Source organism: Manihot esculenta, chromosome 1 (assembly GCF_001659605.2).
Source record: "Manihot esculenta cultivar AM560-2 chromosome 1, M.esculenta_v8, whole genome shotgun sequence".
Classification (NCBI taxonomy): Eukaryota; Viridiplantae; Streptophyta; class Magnoliopsida; order Malpighiales; family Euphorbiaceae; genus Manihot; species Manihot esculenta.
Genome location: NC_035161.2, coordinates 35,877,096 through 35,892,896, shown reverse-complemented (window position 1 = coordinate 35,892,896; position 15,801 = coordinate 35,877,096). Strand labels below are relative to the sequence as shown.

Genomic DNA, 15,801 nt, shown 5'->3' with positions numbered 1-15,801 from the left:
CACTTAAATTATATTTATCGGTAAGTAAATTTCTTATAAGTGTATTTCATAAAAAATATATTTTTTTATCAGAAAGTTGGGAATTTTGAACTTTAAATTTCATTTGTTTAATGGAAAGTATTTTTAGACATTTATAACATTTGAAAATTTTAATTAACCAAGAAATATTTTTTAATTTTAAATTATTTAAAAAAAATCTTTAAAATGGAAAATTATTAATATATTTTTATTTTTAAATTAAAATTAAATAATAAAAAATAACTTATATTATTAGAAAATATTTTTTATATAAAAAGTATTTTTTAAATATAAATTATTTTTTTTAAACGAAAAATTTATTGACAAGATTATTTTAATTTGTTTATTTTTTTCATGTTATTCTTGTTATGTATTTAATTATTCATTCGACTCTGATTTTGAATATATTGGAAAGGTGTTCAACATGAAATTAGGCATTAAAAAAATTAATTATGATTAATTTAAATACTATAACATATATCTGTATTTTTAAATCTTCACTCTATTTTACTTTTCTACGTCTTTTTTTCAAATTATATATATTAATAATCTCTTTTTAAATAAAATAAAAATTTTAAAAAACTTTACTTTATTTTTCATTATCTTATCTTATTTTACTTTAAAAAATATTATCTTATCCATTTTTAATATTATAAAAATTAAATAGAAAACATTTAAAGGTCAAAACTAAAAGAATTAGAATTAGTAAATTTTTAAAATTATTAACACATTTTAATATTTTTTTAAAAAATTAAAATATTAATTAATAAGTTTTTAAAAAATAAGAAACTAAATAATATTTTTTCTAATATATAAGCCCTGATTTGAGTTTTCCAGCGATTCTTGAAAAGGTACTCTTTGTAATCGAACCGGGATAAGTTGGGAAATTTATTCTTTCCCCCATTTTGTGAAAGACCCGCAAGCCTCTTCAACTTGCAGAAGGAAGTGAATTAATGGGCGCGGAGGTGGATCAAGCAGAGAACCGTACCCAACTGGAAGCAACGTCGGATATTGTTGATGCGTTGCTTGAGGTACCCTCCATTCATTTCATCCTTTCTTTATCTTTGTTTATTAGCTGAAGGTCTTCTGTTCTACTGTGACCTCCCCAAACCTTGTTATGGTCGCATGGGTTACTGGATGAAATTTTTTTATTTTAAATTTATTTATGTGTTGGTAGGCTGCTAGATATGATGATATTGATGACATTAGAAGCTTAGCATCTGAAGGGGTTTCTCTGGATTCCAAGGATTCACTGGGCCGAACAGGTTCTGATCATTGCATGTCTTTCACTCTCAGTTTATTTATTTTTATGGCTGGTAGTTCTAATCAGCGCTTATGCATGCTTCTGATGTTCTATTCTTTATGTTCCAGAAGCTAGTTGTTATGGTATAATTTCTGCTTTCAGAGTGTATCTATTTTGTATGATAGCAAGTAGAGCGTGTTAAGTGTCATAGGGTCTTATTTGTGGTGTTATATTCTCTAATTATCAATTTACTTGCGTTTCTTTATTATTATTATTATACTTATTTCAGGTTCTTTAATGAATCAGGAAAGCATTATTGCTAAAAGCAGGAATTCAAACTCATGAAATGCAAGATGTTATAAAAAAAATTTTAAATTCCTTTTAAACAGAACAAGGAATGGTATTTATTACAGGAAAAGCAATTCCAGAACGAACCAAATACCAGCCTTCATGTTTAGGTCTCCTTATAGTGAATTCAGTATTGACCATGAAATTAATGAATGTAAGTTGTTTGGAGCGTATTATCTAAGTGTAATACATCCAAATGTGATCTAATAAGTATTAATTCTTTTTTCTGATTTTTGTGTATAGTTGAGCTGCTTGCGCATCTTGAACAGGATTTGAGGTTTTAGTATTTTTCATTTTAACTTATTTAGAAGTTCCATTGAGGCATAATCTTAAGTCAATAGCATTTGTGATTTTGCAGTAGCAAAAGTTACTGAAGGGTTTTAATGGGTAAATATTATTTCAATTTTTCATCCCTTTCTTTCTTTAAAGTGATTAATGTGACATATTTCATTTGTTTAGGTTTGTTTATCAAGTGGTTTTTGGTTTTGTTACATTATAGAGTTATGGATATTGATGCATAATTAATTTCAAACAAAGTTGAATGAAAGAAATAATAACCATATAGCAGATCTGAATTATTTTGTGTTGGGGCTTAGTTGTTGACTTGTTCTTGTTAGAATTTAGTTTTGAATTGCAGTAGTGATTTCAATAATTCGCAATTGTATCATTACAAATTCTTTGTTCTGCTGATGGAATTTTAGCACTTCATATGGCTGCTGCAAATGGGAATCTTGATATTGTGGAGTATCTTATCAGCCAAGGAGTGGTAATAAATCTATATTGCAATTTGTTATTCATGCAATCATTTTAGACTGTTGCTCGGATATTGGCTAAGAATTTGTCATTGATGTACCAAAAAGATAAATTTTAGATGACAATTATTTTACCATGATTGCATGTTTTTCATTTGATAATCTATTGCTGAGTGCCAAACTGATCTATAGCTGGGCCATGCTCGGATATTGGCTAAGAATTTGTCATTGATGTACCAAAAAGATAAATTTTAGATGACAATTATTTTACCATGATTGCATGTTTTTCATTTGATAATCTATTGCCGAGCGCCAAACTGATCTATAGCTGGGCCATGCTATACATGGTTTTACTTTGTTATATTTTTACCCCCACGGGAAAAAGAAAAGAAAGAAAGGAATGAGCGTCTCAGTTAGTAGCTGATGCTTTTTCTCTTTATTTACAAAAGGGTTAGTTATAAAATACTCCATAAGGTTTTCCTCCAAGAAGACTAAAGCTTTCATAAAATAATAATTCAAAGACAAGTGCAACCATTATCTTAAACTTTAGGGACTAAAAAAAATTTAATAATTTTAAAACATTGAGGACTAGAAAATTTTCATAATTTTGTAGCGAATAACTAAAATGTTTTTTTAATAAGAAACCTTATGGACTGGAGGTGCTAATTTTGAAACAATGGGGCCAAAGTGTTTTTGTAGACAAATCTTTAAGGTTTATTTGTTCTTTTAGACTTTACATGGTTGTTCATAAACATAAATATAGTTCTAGGGTTGCAAACTTGGTTGGTTGGACTGGGTCCAATTGCTTGGTTCAAGCAATGTGATATATGCGTGGGTTGGGTAAATTCGATGGTCGTTTCAGTTGGACATGATCTTAAGATGATCACATTAATTAAACTTGGTGGACTTAGGCCTATAGTATCCCTGCCAATAAAGGCTATGCTAGTCGTATAGGAGATCCTAAGAAAATTTAAAGTTGAACCTATTGAATTGGACATGACATTTAGGAGAAGTAAAACAGCAGTTTGATTTGACAGGAGGTTATTTTTATATCTTTTATTTGCTGGACAACTTTTGCTTCTATGCATGTGCATGAATCTTTCTTTGGTATTGAAGTCAAATCATCCTATTGGATACTAGAATTGAGCAACTAAAAGGGGAAAATGAAGGGCTAGCCAAAGGCATGCCATCTACCTAATAAGATAGGCATGATTTTAAATGTGAGGATAACAGCTCATTTTTTTTTAAATAATTGGATTGGGTGGATTGACCAATCAATTTCTACTAATCCTCATGAAGTAGACCTGACTTCACTCTAGCACTTGTAATCTTTGTTATACTTCCAATATTTCTTGAAAGAAAAGTTTTGTGTTTGATTAGTTGTGTGTAGGATCCAAGGTAATTCCATCTTAAACACAGGAATTCATCATATTAGAGAAAGCCTGATTCCAGAATGCAAGTGCAGAACATTATTGAATGAAATAAACATACATACACACTAAATTTTTAAAATCAACTAATTTTTGTAATTTAATTTGGATTCTCTTGCAGAGTTTCCATAATCTAAAATTTGGAACTAGATCAATAAGTGACTTGAGTACACAACCAACACCTGCAACCAAGTCCAATCAATATAGCTGTTATCTACTCTACCTCATCCCTGGTAATATTTTCACTTCTTTTCCTTTTCTTTCTTATCTGTCACTCTTTGCTCTTCTCTATTATTTTTATTTTTTCCCCAATCTTCTTGTCTTTCTTAACTCTCTCTCTGCCTCTAGTTTATTCCTACATGAGTTGTTATGGGAGCAAATTCAGTACAAACCCTAAATAGACATTCTCGATAAGCATATATCCTTAGGTTGTGAATAAACCAGTGCACTCTACAAATTCATAGATGGGCTTCATATGTTCTTATTTCTTTATATTGAGATAACCAAGTTTGAACACATATTTTGGCTCATTTAGTGAATGTGCATTAACATATGAGCTCAGCTAAAATATGTTCACTAATAAACCCATCAATATCTTGTTTATCTTGTTTCTTCAGATGCTTGTTTAAAGCTTGATAGAGCTTTATCAGTAACCAGGGTTAACAAATCAATTTAATCAGAAATTGCTTGCAAGATTCTCTGTTACAGTAAATCAAAAGTAGATTAGCAAATTCGGATATCATCTTAAAAATGGTTACTGCTACAATTAAACCAACTACATTTGGTTGCCTGGTATTTGCTAAATGATTGAGAGCTGTCTAGATGGTTAGGTATGTTAATTTGAACCTGACAGTTGTAGCTCAACTTTTTGATTAAGCATATACATGAGAATGTTCCACTATTTGTAAGTTAATTGCATTATGTGTTGATAATCCAACACAAATGTCATTTTTTACTATGAATAAGGAGTCTTGCCACAACTGACATATATTTGTGCTTGTGAGCATGTTAATGCCTATACAAAATTAGCATACTGTAAAAAATTCTGTGTTCCTCTCTACATGAGTTGGCTATTAGTGTGTCCTTGTAAAGTACAGATAGATATTGAAACAGTGTTGCTCCAACTTCATTTTATCCCAAAGCGACATTGTTAGATGCTTATTTAGGTATTATTTTGGGTAGATTATCCAAATAATAAAGCAAATATCAAAAAGATAGAATAGAATATTTTTGTTGAACTTGGATATGTATCCAACATATATACCCTAGTTCAAGCTCAAAACTCATAGAAACTGATGATTATGCCCAAGTTCCAATTTAAAAGCTTTCCACCCTCATGATTGTACACTTTCTGTATGTCTTTTTCTTTCTTGTTTAAGAACTGTATTTCTACTTTCATTTTTGTTTTGTATTATCTTCTTCGGTCCTATATTGAGCCCATTTTGTAAATGGTTTCCAAAAAGCTCCTTAACATGGGGATTTCTGCTGGGCAGGATCTCAATGCCTCTAATGAGGAGAAGAATACACCTCTCCACTGGGCTTGCCTCAATGGTTGTATTGAGGTAATTACCATAGTTCCTTTGCACTGCAATTACTGTGATGTCAGGTTCTAAAATAAATGATGATCTTTACAGGTGGTTAAGAAATTGATTCTTGCTGGAGCAAGTTTAAGCACTCTAAACTGGTATGTTAGTTTTATATTTTAACCTGAAACCTGGACTTTCTTCCACACACGCATATGTGCAAAAATACATGTATCCATGTGCATTTTCAAGTGTCCCCTTTTACCCATGTTTCACTGGATGATTTGCAGCCATGAACGGACTCCAATAGATGAAGCTGTTAGTCAAGGAAAAATGGAGATTGTTGATGCAATCAATGCATCTGTAGCACAACTGGAGCTTGCTGGTGTTCAGGTTTCATAACACAGGAAGTTCAAGATAACTCACAGGTTGATACTTCTACAGCTACAGGTGTTACAAGCTTATAGTTCAATTATTTGGCTTTACAACTGTATTTGATGCCCTTTATTTTGGGGTCAAGGCTTGCAATTCGTAATTTATTAGTTATTTAGCTTTGGTCCATCAAATTTTCAATATGATTTATGTAGGATGTCAAAGAAGGCTGTTTCTTTTCTTGACCTGATGGTTTTGTGAAGCATCTTGAATTATGCTTGAAACTAACCTAGTGATGCAAAATGGAAGAATAAAGATAGAGATCCTGAGTCTTCAGTCTCTCAGGATTCATCTATGTGAACTTAGTCCTATATATTGGCTATGTAATTTAGAGTGAAGGCGGAACTGTTACCCTTTGAAATAACAACCGTCTGATGAGATGCATATGTATGAGAGAATCATTAATTTTATGTTGCTTCGGATGGGAATTCTCATTCTTTTTGAATAACTTTCAACCTACGAAAGTTTTGTTTTGCTCTTTACAATTCTTCTCCTTATTTGCCTACAAGGTGTGGAATTTATTCCTCTTGGAGATAAAATGAGGTCGTGCTTGGGGTAAGTTGAACCATGGGTATCATTATTATGGAAAATAAAAATGTATATTGTGCAAAGTTATTTACAGTGGAGAACGTTGCACATGCATTTAGAAAGACTTGAATAAAATCGGATCTTCTTAAAAGTTGAGATAGCTTGCAAATTGTTTTTGATTTTTTGGTTTTTTTTGAATCTTACAAAAGCTTGAGGGAGAAAGTATGAGAATTTAAACTCATGGGGCTTCTTTTGTAAATTCTTGTTCATATCATTAGAGAAATTATAGTTTAGTTTAACTAAACTAGTTTATGAATGATTACTTTGTTTGAGTGGCAATGAATTTTCCATTTGAAAAGTTTTTTTAATGATTTCTTGAAATTGTATATTTACGAAAATTAGATAATTTTTTTTTCTTATTGGGTATGCATAAAATTCCACAATTTTACATTATTTTTATATTCAAATAACTTTAGTTTTGTTGAAAAATGACATTCACATTTTAGAGTAATTATTTAATCAAAATTTTAAATATCCTGTTAATTTAAAAATTGGCATGCATGATATATATAAAAATAGTAGTAAAATAACATAAATTAGTAAAAGTATTGATAATAAAAATAATAATGGAACTCTATAATTCGTCAAGTTAATTAATTTGCACTTTTGAATATTAAAATTGCTATTGGAGTTTGATTTTTCTATTAATTAATCACTAAAATAATACTTACATTGTTTAACAACTTCTAAACATTGCTCATTAAGAAACTAATGGTTTCCTGAACCCTTCTTGTAATATTCTATTTTAGTAAAAAATTACTACTTAGTCCTATAATATTAAAAAACTCAGAGCATTTAATTTTTTAAAATTTATTAAAATATTTTTAATATTTTAAAAGATCTAAGTGTTAAATATTATACTATTTAGTCTTTATAATTTTAAAAAATTATCATTGATCTCACATATTTTTAAAATATTTATTAATTAATGCATCTATATTAGGAGTGTTTTAATTTTTTTATAATATTTAATGATTAAAATTAATAGAAAAATTAACTATTAAATTTTTTAAAATGTAAATAATATTTTAATATATTTTTTCAATTCATATCATAAGAATTAAATAATAATAATAATAATAATAATAATAATTTTATTATTATTATTATTATTATTATTATAACAGGAGAATACTTTCCAGATTTCTCAAAAAGCATTTCCCACCATCTTTGTAGAGAATAAACATTAATTAAATTTTATATTTTTCAAGAGATGCAATGCTTAGAAGTTTCATTAACAAACAACCTTGAATTTTTAATTTATATTTTTTAATGATGGCTAGGGATTGGGGACTTGGGAACATAATTAGGGATTCTAGGGCACAATCACATTAAAAAAATATTATACAACTTAGTGCATTTTAGTACTATAAGTCAAACAATTATAATAACATACTACAAGAAACTTTTTTCAATTAAAATTTTAATATTCTTTTTAATTGGGTATTTTTTAGTGAATTAAATTTATATAAAGTAGCAATTATACCACCATCATGGGAGGAACTTTTGCATTATTCTATGTATGTATATATTATTATTATTTTCAAATATGCCTCCTTGTGCTTTGCACCAAAAATTCTCCTTAGAGCTAATTGATAAATTTTTTAAATAAAAAATTAAATTCCCCTTATTCAATATTATGAAATTAATAATAAATAATAAACTTTTAATCCGATAATAATAAAATTTAACTTTAATTTATGATAGTTTATTGGTATTGGAGGTATTTAAGAGTTGTAAAATCTTATTAGAAAAAATTCAAAAATCATTAGAATTTTAAGTTAAAATAAAAAAAGTGTGGCATCTATAATTTTAAAAATTTTATTAAAAAGTGATTTTGATTACAATATATAGAAAAAAGAATAGTTTGAATATGAAAATGGGTAATACAAACCAAGAGGAAGGTTTGGGAAAGGGACATTATTATAGAAAAGGGCAAAATTGCAGGGGAAGGAAGGGCATGTGGAGGTGGGGTTGGGAATCTCACTCTGTTAGTTGACAAAATCATTTATGTAAATGAAAAATCATCCTATATTATTTTCATTATAGCTGGACCATAAATAATTGTTTGTCTGTCCGAACCCTAACCCTAACCCCATCCACATGCTCTCCCTCTCTTACTACATTCCATGCAAATGCAATTGCACCCATCATCTCAATGCCACAAACACATCCAAACATAAGTAGATAGCTTTTAGAAATACTTAAATTTTTAAAAGAAAAAAAAAAAGTGAAATTTTGATTCATTTAGTCAAGATTTTGAGCGTGGGTAGCTCTTACAGCCCTCTTAATTATGTGGGTGTTTTGCCCTAAGAAGAAGTAATCCCATAAAAAAATAAAATCATGAAAAATTATTTTCTTCTTTATTTGTCTTTCAAAACTAGGAAATAAAAATATTTTATTTATTTTCCCATTCTGTGTTCCATTTTCTCCAAACCAGGTCTAAGAAATAGGAGCGCTGGTTAAAATGTGTCCATCACAGATAAACCCAATCACATTGAGAGATGCTCATTTCGGGGCAATGATTTTCCACAAATTGCATTGCAGAGCAATTTCCAAACCCATGCATTTCAGGAAAGCGTCAGTTTGGACTTGCGTTGCTTTCGCAGGCAGCAGCAGCAGCAGCAGCAGCAGCAGCGTCAAAGGTCAGTGCTCTTGAACAACTGCCACTGCAGCTGTACCAGACCACCCAAAGATACCTTTTTACTGGCGTCAATTTGCATGCCCAGTACTATAGCGATTCTTGATATTTTAAAAAGAAAAAAATTCTGTTTCCTTGAAATTTCTCGGCACTTGAAACCACCAAAGAATCTTTCCGAACTATATAATTTTCGTTTTTTGTTGGGTAATTATTACCATTACATCGTCCTTCCAATGCTCCATTCATTTTCTTTCTTTTCTTTTCTGTTCTTGTTCCAAACACAACCCATGAAGGAGGGTGCAATACCACTTCATATATAAAGTTTCTCGAGGGAAGGGAGAGCATTCATGGCCACAGTAGATTCCCGTGTCTGAATCAGAATCAATCATTAAATCGGGATGACTGAATCATGGGTGATCACGAATCTATGCTCTTGAAATCTTTCAGATTTCTAACACAAACTCTATTGCTTTCATTTGATTTGTAGAACAGCCATTTAACAGACACCAGCAGCCAATAAAAAGAATTTGTTTCTTCATTCAGGGCCTTTACAGATGATCAACTATGCACATAACTAATTAACATAAAAACAAAAACATTCCAAATACGGGTTCAGAGACCAGATAATAATTTAGAACAAAAACATCACTTGCATAGATGATTGATCATGATCTTACCACCTAATCAATACATCACAGGACAAAAGATGCAGCAACTGACCGAATATATCAGCAAACATGCCATGCTATTTCATCAAATTATTTTTCCTATGCATAAAATATCTGCAAACTGAAATAAAACAGAAAATTCATTGCAGCTTCCATGTATAAACAACAAAATAAAAAATAAGAAATCAAACATGTTCAATAATCTACTCACATTAAACCCAATAGAGATCTGCATTTCATGCTACCAATATGCTATGCACATAGGAAATCCCCAAGGGACTAGATGAGCTTTACAAACAAACAAGGGCAGTATAGATCAAGAAAAGAAAATATCTCAAAGTTAGGTTTTTCATATCAAAGATTTTGTATTAGTAAAGGAAACAAACAGGGATTGTAAGTATTTATTACTATTCAAAAATAACTTGGTTTTTGTAGTGTCAGTTTTCTACCCAAATGCGAATATCGGTTTACTCCCGAGGGGACACTATAATGAAATCTAACAAGACAACCTTGTAATAATTGTTAAAATAACTACAGATAACTCGACATCCTATAAATAGTAGAATAAGCTCCATTTCCTTTGACATGGAACTTAACATAATGGAAAAGAAAAAGCTGCAAAAGTGATAAAATAAATAATCAGATTAGTGAACAGCCAAGAAAGAAAAAACAAGTTAACGTTAAAATTAATCTCCCTCACTGCACACATCAATCTGCCAGCCAAATAACAAGAATACAGAATCATGTGCTGCTGCCTGGTACGCACACAGGCAGTATTACTGTTGTCATCTGCAATATATACAAGGCATCTAATAAAGTTCTAATAAGAAATAAAGAAGGCAGAAAGCAAAGAGAAGAAAGAAAAAAGAAAAGAGAAATAAAGAGGCAACAAGCTCCAATGGGTTTGTCTTTATTCTATTACTCGAGCATAGAGTTTACAAATGTGGTATGCAGCACATCAAACAATAACATCATATACAAGCAACATGGAAAGAAAAAATGATGATGATCCACATGACAAAATCTACCCATTTATAAACTAAATGAAGAGATCCAATGGGAGACAACATGTCAGTGGACGGAAAGAAAAAGCCAAACCAGCATTAAATACAAGCACCACTTTAATCATCCACATTAGTCAACATTTATACACAAAACATATATATATAAATATATAGCCAAAAGGATAAGTCACAAACATGTGAAGCATCTCAAAGAATAGAGTATATACAAGCCAAACAGATGGCTGAAACAATGATCATTACAATAGCCATAAAAGAAGTTAACTAGAAGATTGAGAAGAATGAGAAAAAACCCATTTAGGAATATAATAGTCTTGCTTAAATATTCCATACATTGCATACACACAGCATAGGAAACAGAAACAAGTATTAAGTAGAGCCACAAAGGAGTTTGATTCATCAAAAAACAATGCATGATGAATCAACATGTGGGGCAATAAAGATGCAGAATTAACTATAAATCAATATTTATAAATCTATTTGACTGGGAAGCATTTCAAATACAAGGATAGCAAGCAGAAGTAAGTACACCATGTGTTTTGATGAATGCATGCACTTGCAAGGTTGGAGATATTACAAAAGAAGAGAGAAGTGAAGTGGGTTGAAAAAGACATCTACATAATGCTCTTTCTTGTTAGGCAACAAATGATGGAGACATTGCAACTACTTGTCATGCGAAAGTCTAAAGCAGCTCAATAATGGATTCCTCATTTACTTCTAGCTTATGGAGAACAAATCTAACTCAACCAGTCCAACACAAAATTATAAAATACTGCAACACAGTGTTATCCTGCAAACCATGATTGCATATGTATATGATTGGAATAATGGAACAAGGCGAATAAAGAAGAGAAAAATACAGTATAAAAAGGGAGATTTTACAATAATAATATACCACAATGTAAGAGAAGCCATGAGTGCAACAGTGAATAAGGGCAAGACAAAATTGCAACACATAAAAGTTAAGGTTTATGCCAAAATGTCTTTTGATGATGGATAACACTTTATACTGTAGATCACACCTTTGTCGAACAAAATTCTGATGAACAAAAAGAACCAAGGAACAAAAGAAAAGGAAGGCTACAACATCAAGAAAGCAGACTGATTTTTATCATCACAAGAGCTTAAGAACTTATATTATCAAGAAAAACAGGTTTTTTTTCCCTTTTATTATATATCTTTTCTAAAATTTGGTACAGAAATTACTCTAATAGTGAGAAGATGCAGCTCCTTTGGCATTTGGTGATCCTCCTCTCAGTGCAATTACAGAAGGAAAATTGGCACGAAGAACAAGAAAACAAAGGCAAGAGGCTGAGAATTTCAAAGACATGTCAACAAGACAGGAATCTAGAAGAGCAACTTACCAACACCCTATTAATAGTAATTAGTGGACATAAGGAAAATTATAATAAAATAATGTCAATACATAAACCTTGAAAGTAAACCTCAATTTATTGGATTACCATAGCTTGAACCTCCCAACAACCCTCCGCCGGATGCACCATAAACATCTGTCGGATCGATAATCGGGGAAGACGAGGCTCCGTTCCTCCCTCCTCCGTCACCTCCACCACCACTACTGCTCCCACCACCCAAATGCAATTCGGATATATTAGGGAACCCATCTCTTCCTTCAACTCCTTGGTCATAAAGAAACCCTTTAAACACATGGCCACCTATCTTTACCACAGCCTGATAAGCATACTCATCTTCACCACCGTCCACTGCCGTCACTCTAACACACTTGAAAACCGCCGGTGCACGTACTTTCCCCGGCAATGCATCTTTAAAACTTGCATCTGCACATAGAATTTTACAAACCCTACTCAAAATTTCACCCCTTTAACAACCCTAAAGCTTTTTTTCCAATTTGACAGCAAATAAACTAGGTATAAAGTAGGAAATTCAAACCTTGGTGGCTGGAGCTCGTATCGAAGCTTCTTGGGGGAGTAGTGTTAGAAGTGGAAGTATGAGAAGTAGTGGTGGTTTGTGAGTTTATGAGCCTAGGTTTCTTGACACCGGAAGTAGACCCAGAAGAACCAGCACCACCTCCTGCTGCAGCTGCCATTAGCTGACGCTCTCTCCTCCTAGCCGCCGGCACCCAGGTGCTCTTGACGTGAGTAGTGCAATCATAACCACGACTCTTGCAGCACGTCCTGCACCTCCTATGGCTGCAATCTTTCTTGGCTTGGTTTCCACAATCTTGACAAGTTGTTGTGCCAGATGAAGCGGAATTACCGCCAATACCACCAGCAGAGCTTGTATTGTTACCGCTTTGAAGCAGATTCCCTGAAGAATTATTGTGGTCAAGAATCGAAGCCGAAGTTTTCTTTAAATTGTATTGGCTATGGTGATTAGAAGTCTGGTTTTGCCAGAACTGGATTCCACTGATCTTGTTGCGCCCATTATTCAACAAATCTTGATCATCCATGTTTTGCGGCGACAGACACGGAGCGGCAGTGAGAAGTGGGATAACTCCTACACCCATACCGACACCAAGCGCAGTGGTAGCAGCATTCGGGCCATTGATTGGATCAGAAAGATTAATGGACGATTCATGCTGATGCAGGTGCTGATGCTGGTGGTGGTGATGGTGGTGATTAAAGGAAGCAGCAGGAGCAACAACAAACATGCCCATTTCGGGAGTGATCCCATAGTTGATTTGTCTGGCTGAGCTAGGCCAAGATGGGCCGGTGGGTCCTCCCCCAGGTGCAGCTGCAGCTGCTGCGGCGGCAGCGGCCGTAGGGCCGGCATTAAAGCCGAGGGAAAGGTCGTCCGGGCCAGCGGCACGGATGGCTGAGGAAGAAGAGGACGTAGCCCAGTCTGCAAAGGCTCCAGAATCGGATAGGAGCTGCCTACTCCTTGTAGTAGCCACAACTGAAGAATTTTTCTTGATATTATTTAAGAAAGACACAATCTTTATATATACATTCAAATATTTGTTATATAATTTCTAAAATTCCAACACTACGCTGTGTTTCTATGACAGTAAATAGATAAGAGAGAGAGAAAGAGAGAGAGAGAGAGAGTGGTACATCTATGGATGCATATGTATGTAGGTGTTATGTAAGTGAAGAGGTGGGGTCAAAAAAAAAAACTCTGAAATTGTATCAGAAGAGAGAGTGAAAGAGAGATCTTGTTTGTTGGGGATGGTGGGCTTCGCTTCCTTTTATTTCTCTAAGTAGGACTCTGGGATGGCTGCCATTGCTGGAAGGTTCTGCTGGCTGCTGGTTTTGGGCGGTGGGTTTCTGTTTATACAACAAAATATAATCACAGCACACCCAACTGTCAGTTTGGCTTTTCTGAGATGGCAAAAAAAAAAAGAGGTAGTTTTGGCCTTTGGGTATGCGAGAGGGAGAGATGACTGAGTTTCTCTGAGGAGGATAAGAGAGATTTTGGATTGTGGCAGACAGAGCTGCGAGGAGCAGCAGAAGCAGAAGATAGACTGATAAGTGATAAGAAGAAACAAAAGCCAAAATAAATATAAGAAATAAGAAAAAAGTGGCAAGAAATGCAATAACGACCCTTCAGTAGCTAACCACGCACAGACACACACACACACACACACACTCTCTCTCCCTCTCTATCTGTATTTTTGTATCTTTCTTCCTTTGTTGTGTATTTTCCTTTGTGTTGTTATTTGCTGCCTCATAATCATCATCACTCTTCTTTTGCTTCTTCTTCTTTATCCCCCTCACTCCTCTCTCTCTGGAGGCAAACACCAGCACACGCTTTCTCTATAAGCTTTCCTAGAAAGCGAAACGATGAAGTGGGTTCCTCTCTCTCTCTCTCTCTCTATTGGTGCTGTGATTATTGGAGCGAAGAGAGAGAAAATGGCATAAAGAGTTAAAAAGACTTTTGTTCTCTAGTTTTTGTAATTTTATGAAGTCACATGACACCTTTCATTCACTTTGGCCAAACCTCCTCCTTCTTCTTCTTCCTATGCTCTTCCCCCTCTTGCCTTGCATTTATCTCCCACTCTCCCCCCCCCCGCGCGTGGTCTTATCTCAATCACACTATAGACAAGTTATCAACACTACCTGCCTAGCTTCCTTTTGATTGGACGGTGTATAGCACGCTCCCTTTCAATTAAATGAACGTAGAGTCAGTGGAGTGCGAGTGTGAGAGGAATCCCGCCTCCCCTTTTGCATCGTCTATAATGTATAATCCAATCTTGTAGTGTCGTTTGGTCCGGGATTTGTCAGATAATATGGGAGAAGATATTTCAAATTTTGTCGTCTTATATACTGTAGTTTTTATTCAAATTTAAAGTTGTGCAATTTTTGTTTTCTTTCGAACCCAATAAAAAAATTATATCAAATTAAAAAATAATTAATATTATAAAAATTTAACTGTATTAAATTAAATTTATTTTTTTTATCAATAATCATAATAAATTAAAGTTATATTAAAAAATTAATATTTTATATGTATATCTATATTATAAATAATTTTAATATAATTTTATAATTTATATTATTAAAATTATAAATTTTATTTAATAAATTTTAATTTTACTTTTATAAATTATTAAATAATATATAATAAAAAATTATAAATAAATAAAAATATAAATAAAATAAGTATTTGATAATTATTTTAAATTTAATAAAAGTTTAATTTTATATACACACACGTTCTTTTTAATTATTTTTATATTTAATATTATCTAATCATTTTTATAAATTAAATTATTTATATAATTTTTTTAATTATCAAATAATTATAAAAAATATTATAAAATAATCATATAATTTAATTAATTATTAAAAATTTTTAATAATATAAATTTATTTTATCTAAATAAACTATATATATATTTATTATTTTAATTATAAATATATTAATTACTTTATAATTTTAATTATATTATATGAATGAATCACATATTAATAATATAATATATATTTATATATTAATTACACATATATTTTTATATTAAAAATATATTATTAATATTGAGATAGAATATATATTAATATTGATATTATTATTATATCAATATTAATATTATTATTTTAAAATAAACGTAATAATATTATAATTTTATTTATAAAATTAAATAAAATTAAAATAAAAACTATAATATATCAAAATTGCTTAAAATCGTTATGAAATTTAATTTCAAATATAATT

The 15,801-nt window shown here is 31.7% G+C and overlaps 2 protein-coding genes across 4 annotated transcripts; one reads left to right on the top strand and one right to left on the bottom strand.

Moving 5' to 3' along the window:
* Positions 1 to 887: 887 nt before the first annotated feature.
* Positions 888 to 6,194, top strand: LOC110630833 (putative ankyrin repeat protein RF_1087). 3 transcript variants are annotated; one of them, XM_021778632.2, is made up of 7 exons: positions 888 to 1,049; positions 1,196 to 1,283; positions 2,311 to 2,375; positions 5,285 to 5,353; positions 5,426 to 5,475; positions 5,605 to 5,742; positions 5,902 to 6,194. In XM_021778632.2, the coding sequence occupies exons 1-6, from the start codon at positions 972 to 974 to the stop codon at positions 5,714 to 5,716; spliced, it is 462 nt and encodes a 153-aa protein (XP_021634324.1). In that variant the 5' UTR covers positions 888 to 971; the 3' UTR covers positions 5,717 to 5,742; positions 5,902 to 6,194. The 3 variants fall into 3 exon arrangements, with proteins under 3 accessions (XP_021634324.1, XP_021634245.1, XP_021634170.1); XM_021778553.2 differs by having other exon boundaries at positions 5,605 to 5,764; XM_021778478.2 differs by having other exon boundaries at positions 5,605 to 6,194.
* Positions 6,195 to 11,802: 5,608 nt separating this feature from the next.
* On the bottom strand, positions 11,803 to 14,504 carry LOC110630752 (protein LATERAL ROOT PRIMORDIUM 1). The gene is made up of 2 exons (XM_021778358.2): positions 12,577 to 14,504; positions 11,803 to 12,464 (listed from the first exon to the last, which is right to left on the bottom strand). Exons 1-2 carry the CDS (start codon positions 13,301 to 13,303, stop codon positions 12,112 to 12,114), a joined length of 1,080 nt encoding a protein of 359 aa, XP_021634050.1. The 5' UTR covers positions 13,304 to 14,504; the 3' UTR covers positions 11,803 to 12,111.
* Positions 14,505 to 15,801: the final 1,297 nt, after the last annotated feature.

What these genes read in the sequence shown, in the direction of transcription:
- LOC110630833 (XM_021778632.2), top strand. Translation starts at nt 972, where the DNA reads ATGGGCGCGGAGGTGGATCAAGCAGAGAACCGTACCCAACTGGAAGCA. An exon ending in GCCTCAATGGTTGTATTGAG is followed by an intron (nt 5,354 to 5,425) that starts GTAATTACCATA and finishes TGATCTTTACAG; the next exon opens with GTGGTTAAGAAATTGATTCT. An exon ending in AGTTTAAGCACTCTAAACTG is followed by an intron (nt 5,476 to 5,604) that starts GTATGTTAGTTT and finishes GATGATTTGCAG; the next exon opens with CCATGAACGGACTCCAATAG.
- LOC110630752 (XM_021778358.2), bottom strand. Translation starts at nt 13,303, where the DNA reads ATGGGCATGTTTGTTGTTGCTCCTGCTGCTTCCTTTAATCACCACCAT. An exon ending in TACGAGCTCCAGCCACCAAG is followed by an intron (nt 12,465 to 12,576) that starts GTTTGAATTTCC and finishes TTCTATGTGCAG; the next exon opens with ATGCAAGTTTTAAAGATGCA.